The sequence below is a fragment of the Mytilus galloprovincialis genome, chromosome 3, assembly GCF_965363235.1.
Source record: "Mytilus galloprovincialis chromosome 3, xbMytGall1.hap1.1, whole genome shotgun sequence".
NCBI classification, from domain to species: Eukaryota; Metazoa; Mollusca; class Bivalvia; order Mytilida; family Mytilidae; genus Mytilus; species Mytilus galloprovincialis.
The window spans coordinates 75,912,436-75,931,576 of NC_134840.1; the positions used below are offsets into that span (position 1 = coordinate 75,912,436).

Consider the following 19,141-nt stretch of genomic DNA (forward strand, 5'->3'; position numbering starts at 1 on the left):
GATGTGGTTTGATTGCCATTGAGACAACTATCTACTATAGACCAAATGAAGATGTTTGCAGCTATATATTGCAGTACAGCCTGATATATAAACAAAACAATACAAAAAAATATATCACATACAGTTACAAACTACAACCACTCTATTACAGGCTCCTGACTTTGGACAGGCAAATATAAAATGTGTAGGGTTAAGCATGTTTGCTGACGCCCAATTTTGTTATGCCATTTCATCCTAAATGTTGATAACTTGATGAGCTAACATTTTTCTAAATTTTAAATGTTCTTTTTTTATATTTCAGTTGTACAGTACCTACAAAGTAGGTGTTTTATTATGTCGTTCTGGACAATCATCAGAAGAAGATATGTATAATAATGGTAGGTATATCTATACATTGTATGAAACAGAGTGTAAAGTGATTTATAATGGGGACAATCTAAAAATACTGTATAATATTGGTTTATGCTTAAAAAATACAAGGGTAAAACAGGATTCTATAAGTGTAGACAAATCTTACTGACAAAGATTTTTTTAAAATAGACATTTGTCAAATCTGACAATATTTTCTTCTTGACTAACTTACAGAAAAACTAAAGACATTTGAAGTATGAATACTGTTTATAATTTTAAATATGAAGAGGATAAATTGTATTACAGCCAACCAGCCTTGATTATTTATGAATATCAAATCTGATATCATCAAATTCAATGTGTACAGGTAGAAAGCATTATAAGTATTCTATTTTCTTTTCTTTTTAGAAAATTCTAGTCCTGCATTTGAAGAGTTTTTAAAATGTATAGGTCACAAAATTAGATTAAAAGGATTTGAGAAATATAGAGCCCAATTGGATAATAAAAGTAAGTATGATTATACAGTTAAACTATAGAAAAGTTAGCTTTAGGAGATGACATCTGAATAAAATGATAAAGTATGAAAAGCAAGACTAAGGTTTGCTGTTTTTTGCAACATCAATAATGTTTTTATTTTTAATAATGTCAGTTTTTGAGGAACCTCAAGGAGTAGGTCAATAATATTTGGTATGATGTTGTTTGAGCATTGGCACATCTCCTTTTGAGAAAGATTATGTGCTCTCTGCTATCAAAATTACATAAAAATTAGATATATCTCTATGTCAACAGTTTATTATTGTACAGCCCTTTTAGCCTCTCTCAAAATAAAAAAAATATTGTTAGGATACAGCTATACAAATAACTTCATTTATTTTCTAAAAAGCTGTGACGTCTAGAAAAAGTATAAAAGGGAAAGTCCATGAATGAAGAGGTGTAAATACTGAACTGTCTTTCAAATTATAGAAATGATAAATGAACTATCATGAAAAAGAAGAAACAATATATCTTTCAGACAAAAAAGTTAATCAAACCATAAAAGAAGTATATAGAGAATTTTCTAAATCTATATATATTTTTTTTTTATGTTTTCAGGTGATTCAACAGGAACTCATTCCTACTACACAACATTTAATAATAGTGAGATTATGTTTCATGTGTCAACCCTCTTACCTTACACAGCAAATAATACACAACAGGTAAATATTTCACTCACGTCTAACAGTACACAGCTAATAAATTATATGTTCAACCCATTTACTTACACAGAAAATAAATTTCATCTGGTTGTATCTCATACTTCTACCCTGTTACCTTATGCAGCAAATAAAACGCAACAGGTAAATATTTCACCTATGTCTTATCTGCAACACTTTGCAGCCAATTAATATGTTCGCCCTAAGATGGCAATCCTTTCACAATACACAGCAGGGAAATAATTTTGTACATGTCCAACCTGTTTTATGTACATGACCAATGCTATACAACAAATTCTCATTTTCACAACTCCCAACCAGTGTCCAGTGACCAAACAATGTTAGTGTTATGCTTTACAAACAATTATTTCTGTTGTACTCTTTATATATATACACTGTCTTAAGTAACTTATGTTGAGTGCTCTGTGATTTTAAATATATAAAACCATATATACTTCATATTTGCTCGTAATGAATACCTATAATGCTAATAGAAATTACTAGTTATATGCTTAAATATGTGTTCATATATTTTATAACATGAATAATACACAATTTTTATTTTTTGCAGCTTTTACGCAAACGTCATATAGGAAACGATATTGTCACCATAATCTTCCAGGAACCTAATGCATTACCTTTCAGTGCCAAGACTGTAAGGTCTCAATTTCAACATGTCTTCATCATAGTTAGAGTCCATAATCCATGTTCAGACAAATGTCGTTATAGGTAATTTATTCTTATGTACTAGTATTATTTGAACAAAAGAACATATATACTCATGCTTAATTTAAATAAATATCAATTTTTGTGAATAATTGATTTTTTTAGAAATTTGATTACATGTATAAGTTTAAGTTTGCATACAAGAAATTTAGAATGGAAATGTTGAACTTCGTTGAACTTTTAAATTCATAGTTTACCTTTACCCATGAAATCCATGAAAATTGAACTAGTATATATTTGTTTAGGGTCCAGCTAAAGAACGCCTCCAGGTGCGAGAATTTCTCGTTGCATTGAAGACCTGTTGGTGACCTTCTGCTGTTGTCTGCTCTATGGTCGGGTTGTTGTCTCTTTGGCACATTCCCCATTTCCATTCTCAATTTTTTGCTACAGATATTGATGAATCCACATTTGAAATAAAATCATTCTATTACTTTATTGAAGTTCAAATCAACAGAATACAATAATGCAGTTTTAATCATCTTAGTGTTTGCATGAAACCAGACTTATAGATATCAAAATCTGCCTCTTTGTATGTGTTTTAAGATTAAATGCAAATTTAACCATTGGATATTATAGAATAAATATAAGTCATGAAAATATCTACAGTTTTAAAGAATCTGAATAAAATACAACACTTTATGAATGTAATTTTTTGAACAAGGGAAATTTTATTATGACAGATGTCTATGATCAATATACAATGGTATTAACACATAACTCTCTGTATTACAGTGTATCAGTCAGCAGATCTAAAGATGTCCCAGCCTTTGGTCCACATATTCCAGAAAACATTAAGTTTCCTAAATCGGAAGAATTTGCAGAATTCCTTTTGGCTAAAGGTAATATTTAAGTAACATTATATTTTTATATGGAATTTTATGGAAGATTGCATAAAGTACTCATTTCCTTTTCATTTCTCTTCACTAAAAAGTTTGACCAAATATTTGATAATTAGTACTTTGTGTAAGTTTCTTTTTTTCTTACCAATATTCTTTAGGGTTACAAGAAGCTTTTAAGGGGTTATGCAGGTCTCCTTTTAGAAGATTCTCCATAGTGGAGTTCTCCATTATTTCCTGGCAGATTTCTTCAGAAAAGAGAATTGTAATGCAAGAATCATCTGAAAATAGTTAGTTATTTACATTAAAAGATTTGAGACATATACATTCAAATTCACATTGGAAAAGAAAAATATTTGATGACACTTACAATTCACATAACTTATGAAATTGATAAATGTTTTCAGTGATAAATGCAGAGAATACTGCCCATAAAGGTGAAAAGTTCAAAGCTATGGCAACTCGAACAAGAACAGAATACCTCAAAGATCTGGCAAATAACCATGTGACATCTACCACACTAGAAAGTAGTTCTAAATTAAGTAAGTTGACATATTAACTACACTAGAAAGTAGTCCTGAATTAAGTGAATAATCATATGACATATAGTTATCCTCAATTTCCGTCTGTTCATGACAGTTGATTCAGGCAGTTCATGAATAAATATTAAAAGTTTATTGGATAAAAGAAAAACAAAATGGGAATTACGTCGATCTTCGACTATTTTCAGCTTTGATTTGTAAATTATTTAATATTTTTCTTTCATATGTGAAGCATCAACCAAGATCTGTAGAAATTATTACATTTAATAATGAAAACGATAATTTTATTTATTTTAGGTAAATTTGGTTTGGGAAGTGTAAGGAAGAAAGAAAAGACAAAACAGAAAGTAATCCCTGATATGTTTTCTCTTGGAACAACAATATGGTCTGTCCAGGTATGCTCATACAGATATACAGAGATAAAAATAACAATGTAATAAATTCACAGAATGTTGTCGTTACTGATACACTGACTGATTTAGGGTTTAGTGTGATGTTCATTTTTTGCTGAACCAGTACACACTTTTGTTAAGGGGGAGTTGATGACCACCTCCAGTTGTGGGATTTTCTCAGTGTTGAAGACTGCTTGTGGCCTTCAGCTGTTTTCTGCTCTTTGGTCAGGTTGTCTCTTTGACACATTCCCCATTTCCATATTAAATTTTATGGTTTTAACGGGTCTCTAAAAATACCGCAAAGGACCTCCTTTGTGCACAAAGGAGCACAAAGAAGCACTAAGGACCCCATAGAAGTTTGATAAGAGCACAAAGGACCTAAAATTCCCTTTAAAGCATAAAAATATTATGAATCCTGAAGAAAAATGTAAAAAAAATCAAATAATTTCAATAAAAATTGCGATTTGTATAATGTAAGATTTGGTGTTATCACCGGTATTGGTTAGGAACCGACTTTATATCCGGGCTATGTGATAGCTCATGAATGTGATATTTTTAGATAGTTTTAATAAGATATTATTGATAAAAAAAAATTATATTATTCTTAATATTTTCTTGTTGTTATATTCTTTAAAATAAGAGACTTTACCAAAACTTCGAAAATTATGTAAGGATACCGATGTTTCTGGGTTTTTTTGTGTCTCGTATTTCATCATCAGCTTGTTTTCTTATGTATGGTTATATGTATTGCTATGACAAAAAACGTTTCTAAAGGCACAAAGGGAATGGTATGACAATAATTCTAAAGGTACGAAATCAGTTTGAATTTGTCAATCCGTATTACATCAATTTCAACATACACTTTGTTTTATAAAATTTTATTCTGCACAAAAAACAAAGTATGTACAGAAATTTTCTAACATGACGATTCTTAAATTGCTTTATCGAAAACGTTTATAAGACACAAAGGGAACAAACAGTATGAGATTTATTCTAAAGGTAGAAAATTGGTATATGAATTTTTCAATCCGTTTTTCAGAAATTTCAATCTTACACACTTTGTTTCATAAAATTTTATTCGGAACAAAACAAAGTAGTTGTATTGAGAGTGAATTATGTTGTATTTGTACAGCTTTGAATGTTTCAATGAAGAACTCTCTGATTTTTTTATTCTTATATTTCTATAAAAAATTTCTCATTTTTTTTTAAACTTCAATAGACGATATCTTTGATCGCCGCTTGTGAGATCTGTATTTAGAAAACTGGTATTTTTATCATTGTGCATAATTATATCTGAAGTTTTCTTTTGTTTTTCAAATATATTAATTAAATACACATTTTTCCGAAAGAAATCACTTTCCCCCATGCAATTCTATGAACAATTTCAGTTCCCTTGAGCACTTATCAAACTCTTTTGTGGTCCTTTGTGCTAACTAATACTTACATACATTTAAACATCAGTATGTTTTCATGTCATTTTGTTTCGTTTCTTTCCGCTGTTATTTCGTTTCGCAGATTGCAGGTACCCCTCTTTTCGCCCCTTTTCTATTTTTGATATTTTAATCTAAATTTTAAAAATCAAATTTTCAAAAAATGAAATTATCAAGATTGCACTGTTGGTTTAGTATTTTAAAAGTTTGATTAAATTTCTATACTATCAGATTTAAAAACGATATTCAGAATTTTAATATTTTTATTATTTGATTAGAATTTCAAAATTTCAAAACTTTTACATAATATTGAATTTTGAGAATTTTAAAACTTTGATCAAAATTCTAAAGATCTAAATTAAAATTTCAAAACTTTTTAAAACTTTGAATTGATAAGACTTAGTGTTACACGGGCCCTTTCAAATAGCCCGTATATAAAGTCGGTTCCAAACCGATACCGGTGATAACACCAAAATCGTACATTATAAAAATCGCAATTTTTATTGAAACTATTTAAATTTTTTAACATTTTTCTTCAGGATTCATAATATTTTTATGCTTGAAAGGGAATTTCAGGTCCTTTGTGCTCTTATCAAATTTCTTTGGGGTCCTTAGTGCTCCTTAGTGCTCCTTTGTGCACAAAGGAGGTCCTTTGCGGTGTTTTTAGAGACCGGGTTTTAACCTTTATTCTTTTTATGTTATAAAAAACCAACAATAGATTTGATTTAAGTTTTTTCATTCAATCTGTACTTAAAACTCTCCTGTTATTTCATCAAATCTGTAATTGGATCATCAAGGCATCAGAAATTTATAAAGAATGATACCACTAAGTATTTGATCAGATATCCATTTTGGCTTTTATTTTAACAGGTAGTAGACTGTGGGTTGTCTTCACAGGTAGAAAGCATTTAAGTTCTCCATTTTTCATACTTTGTTACAAGAATGCCATAAACTTAAACTCATATGCAATTTGTCATGCTAAAACCTCTTTCAAACTTGTATGCTCTTTGACAGGTTATTCCCTCTTTAAAACCTGATGCAATTTGACATGTTATATTACTATTAAACTCATATGCAGTTTGACATGTTATACCTCTTTTTAATCTCTTATGCAATTTGACATGCTAAAACCTCTTTTAAACTTGTATGCTCTTTGACATGTTATACCACTTTTTATCCCCTATGCATTTTGTCATGTTATTCTTCTTCTTAAACTCATGTTATGTATATTTTTAAACTGGTATGCAATTTGACATGTTATACCACATTTTAAACTCTTATGCATTTTGACATGATATTCCACCTTGTAAACTCGTATGCAATTTGACATGTTATACCACTTTTTAAAAAACTCTTTTGTTATTTGAAATCCAATACTACTTTTCAAACTTGTATGCAACTGGACATGTTATACCACTTCTTAATGCAAGTGACATGTTAAGCTACTTCTTAAACACTTATGCAAATTGACATGTTATACCCCTTTTAAAACTCTTATGCAATTTAATATGTTATGCTACTTCGTAAGGTTAATATACAGTAAAGGGGCTATGTAACAAATTTTGCATACGTCTTTAGCATGTTGAACTATAACTGAAAATTGAAAAAAATGATGCATTTATCTTTTTCAAGTTCTGAAATCTTACTGATTGAATTCTTTGAAAATAGGTTAATATTTCGATAGAATTTAAGAAAGCACATAAAATGAACAAAAAATGTAATATAATAATGGGGTCACAGACTTTTTACCTAAAAATTTATAATTATTTGATCAAACATCAATTTTGGCTTATATTTTAACAGGTAGAAGACTGTGGGTTAGCTATGCAGGTGGACTCGTTTCTTGGTATATCATCAGAAGTATTGGTTGTGATTGAGGAGAGCTCTAGTGAAGTTATATTTACTGTCCATTGTGGTGCTATAATTGGTTGGACATCTCAAGCCATGAGGTTAGTAAAGCAAACTACACTAAGATGTTAAACACTGTAATTTGAAAATATTAAAAGAACTATTTCTAAAGTTAAAAAAAAAGGATACATTGTCTTATAAAAAAAAATGTTGAAGGGACCAATTGAAGTGATTAAAGATCTTGTCTATAAATTCATTGCCATTTCTTTGAAAACATTTTTATGAAGAAAGAAAGTAAGAGAAAAGAATGATTTAACAATACAGCAAATTAAAAAATAAAGAAAAAGCATTTATTTCTGTCTTCTGAATCTTTCCATGTGCTTTTACAATAATACTGTAACACTCTGGATTTCCAATGATACAAATACTTTTATACTTATAAACTGATTGATAATAATCTATTTACCACTAATTCTAATAACTTTATTTTCAGTATAAGAATATACTTTAACCAAGGAGAGTCTGTATTTGTGAAACCATTCAGTGGGGAGATGGAAGAAACACAAGAAATCTGTGAGAGATTAACGGGGGTAACTTCTGGTTGTGAGGTAAACATTATATTTTTTGTTACAGTTTAGATGACTTTGTGGTCATTATAATCTCAATCTATCAATAAATTTAAGAATTTAAGTCCTTTTGGTGCAAATTGTGTCCAGTTTAGGTGTGCAGTTATGAACTTTTTAGTACATTGAAAAATCTTAATGATGGTTGGTTTTAAAGATGATCTGTAACAGAGTTGGACATTTACTTGCTTGATGTCGTTATTTCACTTTGGATACAATACTATTGATACTATGGATTCATTTATTTTCATGGGTACCAATTTTCGTGGTTTGAGGAAAATTTACATATTCGTGGATATTTAATTTCGTGGTTTTGGCATAGTCTTCACTCATTCCTTTAGAAAATTTGTTATTCGTTGAACATTTGAATTCGTGGTTCTCCTGTACCCACGAATTTCACGAAAATTGGTATCCAACGAATATTAATGAATCCACAGTAAATGAAATTCTCTTACCGGTAATGAATGTATAGTTACTTAAACCTCATTGCTTAAAAAAATGGATAATACAACAAAAAATGTTTTAATTTCAGTCACAAGATATGACATTGAAGAGAAATGGTTTAGGGCAGCTTGGATTTCATGTTCAGAATGATGGCATTGTCACTGATGTAGAATCCACAGGATTTGCTTACGATGCAGGACTGAGGAAAGGCAGTCGACTAGTGGAGGTCTGTAAGATAGCCGTTGCCACCATGACACACGAGGAGTTAGTAGAGTTACTGAGAACCTCTGTTACTGTCAAGGTCACTGTCATACCTCCATTTGATGATGGAACGCCAAGGTTAGTATTTAGGATGCTATATTCAACTCACGCTATAACAACACATGTACACAGATTGTATCACATATGTACACACATACTGGTCTATATCTGGAGCTTAATTGTAACATAAACAGCAGATTGAATATTTATTTTGATAACTTTAGTTAATGAATTGAAGGGTATAATTAATAATAAGTTTAAAGAATAAAGATGACTGATTTTTGTTTGTTTTGCACAGTAACAGTAATTTCAAATTTCCTCAACTAATTTTGACAATCACTTTAACTCAAGATTTAGAAAACTCACTATAAAAAAGAAATTATTCATGTTCTCATTTTATTTCCTTGGAATCTGTCGCCTTTGGCAAGCAACATGAGTTTTATTCAACTATTGGTTCTCTATAAAAGTAGCAAAAATAGAGAAACAAAATAAAATGATGAACAATATAAAAAATATATATTCATTTCATTGAAATTTCTATCATTTCTTTTTGGAATTCATTGAATCTGTTTCAATTTTAGATTTGTTTTGTCTAAAAGTGTTGGTTGAAAAAAAACCAATACATCAATTATAAAACAAATTGATGAATTGAGCTTTATTTGGCAAAATTCACAACCAGTATCTAATCAGTTGAGGAATATAATGTCAATATGCGAACCTTCTGATATATTTTTATATCTAACATTCATAGGAATCTTAGTTAAGACCATTCTTTTAATACCTAAACTGAATCAACATTGTGGAAGTATAGTTATTTTAAAGTTAAAAATGGACTTATAAGCAATAGTCATATTTAGAAATGAAAATACTTTGCATTAGTTTTAGCAAAATACTTTTACACTTGCATGCTCCTAAATTAGTCGATTCAATTAAAAAAAAATTCTTTTTTATGTCTTATGAGACCATTTTTTTAAAGAACAAAATGCCTAGCTGGACAACCTTATTACTGACCCTGTCTGGAGGGCTAGCAATTACAAATGACTCTTCATCATAGAAAATAAACTTTTACACCACATTGCACTACCAGCACCATGCTAAACACTAGAATCTTTTATTCAGAATGAATCAACAATTGCAAAATCTTTTTTAGCATGTGTTTTCTGCTAAGGGGAAGTAATCTTTCTTTAGCTGTACCCAGTGTTCTCCCTTGTATTTTTATACAGCTCTATTTGATTTTGTAGTAGCATTGTTTCTTTAAAGTTATAATCTCACTCTAAAAACATACCACCACATTTATTAAACATTTATTTTATAAAACCAAGTCCGATCGTTCCATGGTTAAAATAATAGAACATGGTGCTAATGGGAGAACACTGAATACCTATCTCTCTTGACCTTAGTCTGACCTCTATTCATGACCTTGACCTTTACAGGGGTGTGGCTACGCTACACACAAATTGTCATTCATCATCATTGAAGACATTGAAAGCAGCATTGCAGGCAACAGAAAACCTTCAACAATGGCAGAGAGATGTAAATGGCGATCTATCGCATTCGAGAGAAATCTCTAGCAGTTCTAGTGAAACATCATATCATTTAAGGGAAATAACTCTTTCTACAAAGATCAGAGAGACTGATGAGTCTGGAGATAATTTCCGTGGATCGATGACACTTCCTCTTCAGAAGAAACCATTAACTCCAACTAGGTACCAGTTTCAGTCTTTTCTGTTTCCCTGCATGATGTATAATCCTTTGCATGATCTGTATCATATATATTCTTTTTGTGCTTACATATATATTTTCTCTGTCTTTGCCATCTGCTTGAATTTATTTTTTATTATCCTGCATGCTTAACCTTTCCTTTCCTTTTTTTTTTGTTATTTACTCTGAAAAAATGTCTTGACTGGGAATAGTTTCATTATGTTAGATGTGTGTTTTTTATCCAGTCTTGTAATATAAGTTCCAATTTTGTTATTTTTATTATTTAGTCATTTAATTGCTCTTGTGTTTCTGTTTTCACCTTTCATTTGCAGTACTGTCTTGTAAAATATTTATTTTATGATACCTTAAAGTATATTCTTTAATTTTTTATAGAAGTGTATTGAGATATTTAAAACATCCCTTTCTCATTTATACATTTACCTTAATATTTATAATTTGTTTTTTATGCCCCACCTACGATAGTAGAGGGGCATTATGTTTTCTGGTCTGTGCATCCATTCGTCTGTCCGTCCTTCCATCCATCTGTCCTTCCGTTCGTTCAGGTTAAAGTTTTTGGTCAAGATAGTTTTTGTCGAGCCTGCAACTTTTGTTGCAGAAAGCTCGACATAGGGATAGTGATCCGGCGGCGGCGGCTACGGCGGCGGCGGCGGCGGCGGCGGTGTTAGCTCACTTCTTAAAAGCTATATATTTTAGAAGGTGGAAGACCTGGATGCTTCATATTTTGTATATAGATGCCTCATGTTGCGAAGTTTCCGTCAGTCACATGTCCAATGTCCTTGACCTCATTTTCATGGTTCAGTGACCACTTGAAAAAAAAGTTCAGAATTTTTGTAACGTTGAATTCTCTCTTATTATAAGTAATAGGATAACTATATTTGGTATGTGCGTACCTTGCAAGGTCCTCATGCCCGTCAGACAGTTTTCACTTGACCTCGACCTCATTTCATGGATCAGTGAACAAGGTTAAGTTTTGGTGGTCAAGTCCATATCTCAGATACTATAAGCAATAGGGCTAGTATATTTGTTGTATGGAAGGACTGGAAGGTGTACATGTCCAACTGGCAGGTGTCATCTGACCTTGACCTCATTTTCATGGTTCAGTGGTTATAGTTAAGTTTTTGTGTTTTGGTCTGTTTTTCTCATACTTTATGCAATAGGTCTACTATATTTGTTGTATGGAATGATTGTAAGGTGTACATGTCTAGCGGGCAGATGTCATCTGACCTTGACCTCATTTTCATGGTTCAGTGGTCAAAGTTAAGTTTTTAAGTTTTGATCTTTTTATTTAATATTATATGCCAAAGGTCAACTATATTTGGTGTATGGAAATATATTATGATCTATATATCAGTCCCACAGGTTTTATTTGACCATGACCTCAATTGCACGGTTCATTGGACAGTGTTAAGTTTTTGTGTTTTGGTCTATTTTTCTTAAACTATAAGTAATAGGTCAACTATATTTGTTGTATGGAAGCATTGTTAGCTTTACATGTCTGCCTGGCATGGTTCATCTGACCTTGACCTCATTTTCATGGTTCATTGGTCTTTGTTTAACTATCTTGTTTAATGTTAAGTTTATGTGACAGTTGTAATAACGCTTTATACTTAGGACTATCAACATAATATCAATGATTAGTAAAGAAGGCGAGACATTTCAGTGTGTGCACTCTTGTTGATGAAGTTGAAGTCAAATCAACTTCTAACTTAGTACACATGTTCCCTATGATATGATCTTTCTAATTTAATTGCCAAATTAGACTTTTGACCCCGATTTCACGGTCCACTGAACATAAAAAATGATAGTGCAAGTTTCAGGTTAAAGTTTTTGGTCAATGTAGTTTTTGATTTAGTTGAAGTCCAATCAACTTGAAACTTTGTACACCTGTTCCTTAGGTTATGATCTTTCTAATTTAAATGCCAAATTATATTTTTTATCCCAGTTTCACGGTCCACTGAACATAGATAATGATAATGGGAGTGGGGCATCCGTGTACTATGGACACATTTTTGTTTACTGTATATTCATCCCATATCTTCCTTGTATCAAATCATAACAGTTTGTTTTATCAATTTTGCTGGAAGATATTATGATGTAATCTAAGAAATATCTAAAAAAAAGTTTTAACAGGAGTACATTATTTTATACACGTATATCCCCAAGCAGATATGAATTTAATAATAGATTCATTAATATAAGTAGAAATTTTGCCAACCGTCTTGGTGTCCACCTTGATAATATGCAATAAGGATTTATTTATATTTTTGTTGACCCTTCAAACTCACTTCTATATAAATCTACTTGTATGGTATTTTGCAAGATCATTAGTTCATTTTGAAAAGAAAAATAGAATTGTGGTATTTATTATTCAGACAACACCCTAGAATTGGAAGGTCTGCAGAATTTAACATCTTGGGTTACCAAATCAAAGTTTTCAAGAAATACAGGAAAATAAAAGATAATTATGGTTATTTAATTTTATTGATTGATGAAAAATCCATTGTCATAATTTCTGGTAAATTTCCAATTAAAATTTGAATTATAAATTTACTTTAAACTTTCTCTTTTCTTCTTCAAAAGGAATACTATTTTATTGTAACAATATATTTTTCTGACATAAGGGTATGCAAGGGTTTCATAAAAAAATACAACCTTGTATTTGGTACAGTGCCAGTAGATAAACCTAATACAATAATGTTCATGAACCACATTTAGTCATGTATTTCCCTATGTTGTACTGTTACACCACTGTGAAAGGATAGAGAGAGTTGGGTGCCCAGCCACATTCTGTCTCAAGTAAGGAGCCTGTAATTCAGTGGTTGTCCTTTGTTGCTGTGTTACATATTTGTTTTTTGTTCATTGCTTGTACATAGATTAAGTCATCTGTTTTCTTGCTTAAATCGTTTTACATTTGCGGTATGTGCTTTGCTCATTGTTGAAGGCTGTATGGTGACCTATAGTTGTAAATTTCTGTGTCATTTGGTCTCTTGTGGAGATTTGTCTCATTGGAAATCATTCCACACCTTCTTTTCCTAGTTACATAACAAATTTATTTTAAGAATGATATTTTCTGTTTCCAGTTTGGATTTTTTTTTAATTTTTATGTTTTATTCTGTTTAATTTGGATTTGGAACTGTATTTCATTAGTAATATCTTAATGGTTGCAACAGTCTATTTAAGAGTGTTCCCATTTACCCCTTATGATCACATTTTCATATAGGAAGGACTTGTAATCATCTCTCTATTATATTTAACTGTTTTGAAGGCAGATGATAACTGATACATTGCATCATCATTAGTGCAGATAATACAAGATCTCATCCTTTCCAGTCTCAGTAATTTTACACAGTTATAGAATCATCTATTGTCTTGATATAATCATATCATAATTTTCCATGATTCAAAATTCACATTTCCATGCCATATATATTTCAGAGTGGACATGAAGAATTCCCCATTTAGTATTGTGACTCCACAGAATAGGATAGGGACCTCAAGTCTCCAGCGGAATACCTCAATTCAACATGCCTATACAGATTCAGTCCTTGACAAGAACCACTTCAGTAGTACTGAGGATATTAAACATGAACGTAGTAGTTCTAGGGATAGCTCAGACTATGCTTATCTCATAAGTAAGTATAATACATGTCTGTTCGAAGTGTAAATAGATAGGACTCCTTGTACATATATTTTAGACTTCCAGGAATATTTGGGTCTGCACATCTCTTTAGGTGATTTACATGTATTATAGAGAATCCCTTACAAACATTCAATATAGTAGATTTATTAATGTTGTAACAGACTATAACCACAGTACATTGCTTACTGCTTATAATCATAATAAAAGGATTAACATGTTGATTCAATGTTCTTGTCAATTGAAAGTTTTAAATGGTAGCTTTGGGTATAATCTTCAAAAAGGGAAAAATTTTGTGACAGATAAGCAAATTTCTTTAGTTAGTAAGAAAGAAGAAATTAAGTAAAGTGTTGAACTTTGCCTAAAGAGAAAGAAAAAATAGATGTTATGTCTAGGGAAGTGAAGATTTTTCTTCTTTTTATCCATGAGCCATTTCATTTTTCATCAAGAATAATTTGAAGTCAAACCAGGTTAAATGTAAATAACATTCCGTTGAAATAAACTTCGTCACTGGTTAATAAATAATATAGAATTCTGACATTAGATATCAGAGATATATTATTACTTAATCTACAATAATTAATCATGCCAGTTGGCTCCAGGCCAATTAATTAAATAAACCACCTGTATGTAATAGTACATAAATATAGACAAGGAGAAACTATTAATGTGAGCTATTACACTTTTCTCATCTGATTGGTATGATGAAAGAATTATTATACTCACTTTATCAGGTAAAAGGTTTCATATTATCTCAGTTTCGTGTTTGTTGCATTATGCATTGAATTTTCCCTTGAGGTAACAAGTTACATGTTATTTATTATAATTTTAAATTCTTAATACTGCATTTGTTTACATGAAGTACATATGTTTTAAACTTGAGATAAACTAGATATGCTTTGAGCATTGACTTCAAAATCCCTTGTTTGTATTGGGAAATTTCATAACCTCTTCCTACTTACGGTAGTTGTTTTAAGAGACTATGAATATCAAATATTGAAAAAATTCTTCAAAGATTTGTTTACCTATTTTCTCATTTAGATAGAACACCTGAATTTTGGATAAAGTATGATATAATAAATTGCCAAGGTCTGGAAAATATTTTGGGCAAAATGAAAGTATGAAAAATAGTTTATAGAACCTTTTGTCATTTCCGCCCCTATTATCACAGATTGAGGCAGGTGAGGCATAGATATGCCAATTCAAGTTAAAGATGAACTTAACCCAGTTTTTAGATAAGTTTAAATCTGTGCATGTCATTGGTGTAGATGACTTCTGACCTTGACCCAGTTTTTTTTTTAACCTCAGTGTTTTGTGTATTTGACCTTGACCTAAATGTCATGAAAACCATTCATTATTGTTGAGCCTTCAACTTTAGTCGAAAAAGCGAGACAAAGTGATCCTACATTCCATCGGCATCGTCGTCAGTAGATTTTCGTAAAATTTTGAAATCAAATATACATGATAATGCAATATTCTATAAATCCACGAAAATTGGTACCCATGAAAAGATACTATCTTCACTCTTCATCTAGTGGTTGTGGATATTTTGGTTTCTCATACATTAAAGTGCAAATGTTTAGAATGTTGTTGAACGCAACTTTTTGATGCAACAGGGTAGGCTTTACAAAATATTAAAGAGAATTTAGCATTGTAAATTATTTCATTTCTTTGTAGGTCCTACTCCTATGACCAGAACTAAAGGGAGCCAGTTTAAATTTCAAGTAAGTTGAAGTAATGGAAAGTTTTGAATGACAATAATGTAACGAATAGCATACTGAACCTGAACAAATATTCAGAATAATTAAGTATATTTATGAAGATTGTACTTAAATAAGATTGTGCTTTGATATTGCAGAATGTGCTAATCTATTTCTGTATTAACTCAATGTTTAGAAAACTTAAAAAGGGAAGGATAGGGATGAAAGACTCTGAGTGGCTAGGTAATCTAACTTGATTTTGAAGTTAATTAAGGGAAATTGATTATGGATTTAGATGAATTTCTTAAATAATTGGATGATGAAACAGTTCTTCCCATGCAAATTTTTATCACATGATAATTTCTTGAAACATGTATAATGTTTTATTTCACTTTAAAAGATGACGAGAGGAACCTTATAAAGTATGGGACATAGATGAAGATGAACCAGAAATATATTAATTTCTGCTAGCTTTTTTTGCCCTTAAAGGTGAATGTAAGAACACTATAATGTAATATTTTTTGCAATACTCACAATTATTTTGTTTTACAGGGACCCAGTTGGGCTAATAGTTCTGGTGACCAGTCAGATCACACCTCCAGTATGACGTCTATATATAGTGCTACAGGTTATAGGAAACCAAACTTTTCTACAGACAATGCAGTTCAACATGGAAATATTGCATTAGAATTGTTAAAACAGTCACAAAACACAAAATTCTTATTAAACAGGGGACCAGAACAACCAAAATCCAATAACTTAAGTGATACCTCATTTTCTAGTGGTTCTAGTGGTGGACCAAAAAATACAAATAATACAGATAGCAAAGGTAGATAACTCAGTATCCTTATTCTTTTAATCATTTTGAATTATACAAAAAGTAAAGGCATATTCTTCTCCATTGATGGTAAAGTAATAACTGTGTTTTATTATTTAGCAAAGGTAGATAACTCTTTATCTTTATTCTTAAAATCATTCTGAATTATACAAAAATAAAGATAAAAGAATCTTTATGGTTTGCTGAGGTTGAGGTGGTCATTTCAGATTATCCAGCTAATCTTATTTGAGTTCCAAACTATAATGTGAGAAATAACCTATTTATTTAAAACTTTTTATTGCTATTGTTGGTTATAAGTAATTATAGACCGCAAAAATTGAAAATGTTTTGGTCGTATATTGGTATCATGTTGGCGTCATCATCGTCGTCATAGTGTCTGAAGACATTTGATTTTCGCACAATAACTTAAGTATAAGTAAATAGAAATCTATGAAATTTTAACACAAAGTTTATGACCATAAAAGGAAGGTTGGGATTGATTTTTGGGAGTTTTGGTCCCAACAGTTTAGGAATTAGGGTCCCAAAAGGGTCCAAAATTAAACTTTGTTTGATTTCATAAAAAAAATTAATTATTGGGGTCCTTTGATATGCTGAATCTAAACATGTACTTAGATTTTTGATTATGGTCCCAGTTTTCAAGTTAGTCCAAATCAAGGTCCAAAATTAAACTTTGTTTGATTTCAACAAAAATTGAATATTTGTGGGTTCTTCAATATGCTGAATCTAACCATGTATTTAGTTTTTTAATAATTGGGCCCGGTTATCAAATTGGTCCACATTGAGGTCTTAAATTGAACATTATTTGATTTCATCAAAAATTGAATTCTTGGGGTTCTTTGATATGCTGAATCTAACCATGTATTTAGATTTTGGATATTGGACCATAATAGGTAAATGTCCAATTTAAAATTCTTAAGTTCTTAGACCACATTCATTCTGTGTCAAAAACCTATGTTGTGTCAACTATTTAATCACAATTCAAATTCAGAGCTGTATCAAGCTTAAATGATGTGTCCATACTTGCCCCAACTGTTCAGGGTTCGACCTCTGCGGTCGTATAAAGCTGTGCCCTGTGGAGCATCTGGTTTTACATTTATGTACATTTTTTTTTACAGAAGATGTTTCAAGGTTTCGTCAAAAGACGAACACAGCTGTACATAGAACAGAATCACCAATAAGCAGTGCTAACAGTAGTCCAAAAACTTCACACAGGTAATGCATAGTTATCATGAAATATAGACAGTTAAGTATGTAGAGCTGTTAAAATTTCTTATATATTGCATTCATAATGTTGAATATGAGGCTAGAATTACTTTAAACAATTAAATTCAGAAATTGTTTATTTATGATATCTTCTGAAGTTAGAAACTGAAAATAAAATGAGAAACAACCAAAGTTGATAAGAGAATTCAAATGAAAAACAAGGATATTTTTTTTCTGGCCTAATAGGAAAATTTATAACAAAATTTTATCAAAAGTAGTATGAGAGATTTAGATGTAAGATGATGCATTTCATATATTTGTAAAATTAAAACACTATTTAGTCTAGGCACATATGAACTTATTTAATTTTTAATCTTTAATAAGATTAAAATTTGTATCCTGTTAAAATTTCTTTAATCTATAATAAAAAGGATAAAAATTTGTAAAAGTTTGAAAAAAAATAAATGGGTTTGTATAATTTGTTTAGGAGTAAATAGTAAGTATTTTTTTGTCAATTTTAAATTAGGAAAAATATTATTGGTACACATGTTATCAAAATAATGAAAGTGAATTATTACTTATAGTTTTGATGTAAAACTCATATTGTTACATTGTTACTTGTAATATAATTTATAAGTCAGTTTGATATGAACTCTTTTGATAGTTGATAATTTACACAAGGAGACTTAACCATAAAATTTAATTTAATTTGTTTTGTAGGAATTTGTATGGGACATCTTCGGAAGAATCTCTCAATACAAGATTACGGCCAGGTGTCACAGGGTCCACAAAAGTCTCAAAGTCGGATAATAACTTTCAGACTGAGTTGCAGCGTCTTATTGATCCTGAATTGGCAGATCGAGATCTGAAAGGATATCTGGTACATAATTTAATAAGATATACGGGAAAAAACGTTTTTAATTTTAAAATGATGTCTGCAAATAAAATACTGAAAAAAATATATAAAAATATAAATTGTGTTATTCACATCTAGTTTATAACGAATTTTCATTGATATTATTATTCTATATTAAAGTTATTTTGATTTCAATTGACAGACTTTTACATTAAGATATACAGTTCTATTGGCAAATATGCTGCACCTCAGACTTTGAATAATTGAGTGATGATTAAATCTATTGATTTTAATGTGAAAAGGAAATTTAAAAGGTCTGAAATTGTTTCCTTGACCGTAACTGCAGGCCTTACACAGGGTTTGGCATAACCCTTAAACATGACATGACTCCAGAATGTTTTATTGGGGAATACATCATTTATATCAGTGGACATAACTTAAAAAATTATGAAATATTGTGTATAGTATCTCTTTAATCATCATGTTTAACATACTGTGGATTCATTTATTTTCGTGGGTACTAATTTTCGTGGATTGAA

At 30.5% G+C, this 19,141-nt stretch overlaps 1 protein-coding gene across 5 annotated transcripts in view; it reads left to right on the top strand.

Annotated features, from left to right (window-relative positions):
• LOC143068965 (signal-induced proliferation-associated 1-like protein 2) overlaps positions 1-19,141 on the top strand; it is a 49,610-nt gene that overhangs the window by 18,441 nt on the left and 12,028 nt on the right. For 2 of the 5 annotated variants that reach the window (XM_076243377.1, XM_076243378.1), the window contains 17 exons: positions 302-377; positions 760-858; positions 1,444-1,547; positions 2,116-2,273; positions 3,003-3,109; positions 3,514-3,648; positions 3,946-4,043; positions 6,341-6,367; positions 7,274-7,419; positions 7,812-7,926; positions 8,474-8,724; positions 10,080-10,352; positions 13,804-14,000; positions 15,683-15,729; positions 16,258-16,534; positions 17,659-17,755; positions 18,467-18,626. In XM_076243377.1, the coding sequence (XP_076099492.1) occupies positions 302-377; positions 760-858; positions 1,444-1,547; positions 2,116-2,273; positions 3,003-3,109; positions 3,514-3,648; positions 3,946-4,043; positions 6,341-6,367; positions 7,274-7,419; positions 7,812-7,926; positions 8,474-8,724; positions 10,080-10,352; positions 13,804-14,000; positions 15,683-15,729; positions 16,258-16,534; positions 17,659-17,755; positions 18,467-18,626 (2,367 nt within the window). The remainder of the gene's footprint in view (positions 1-301; positions 378-759; positions 859-1,443; positions 1,548-2,115; positions 2,274-3,002; positions 3,110-3,513; positions 3,649-3,945; positions 4,044-6,340; positions 6,368-7,273; positions 7,420-7,811; positions 7,927-8,473; positions 8,725-10,079; positions 10,353-13,803; positions 14,001-15,682; positions 15,730-16,257; positions 16,535-17,658; positions 17,756-18,466; positions 18,627-19,141) is intronic. The other 3 variants (XM_076243379.1, XM_076243380.1, XM_076243381.1) reach the window with 2 other exon arrangements.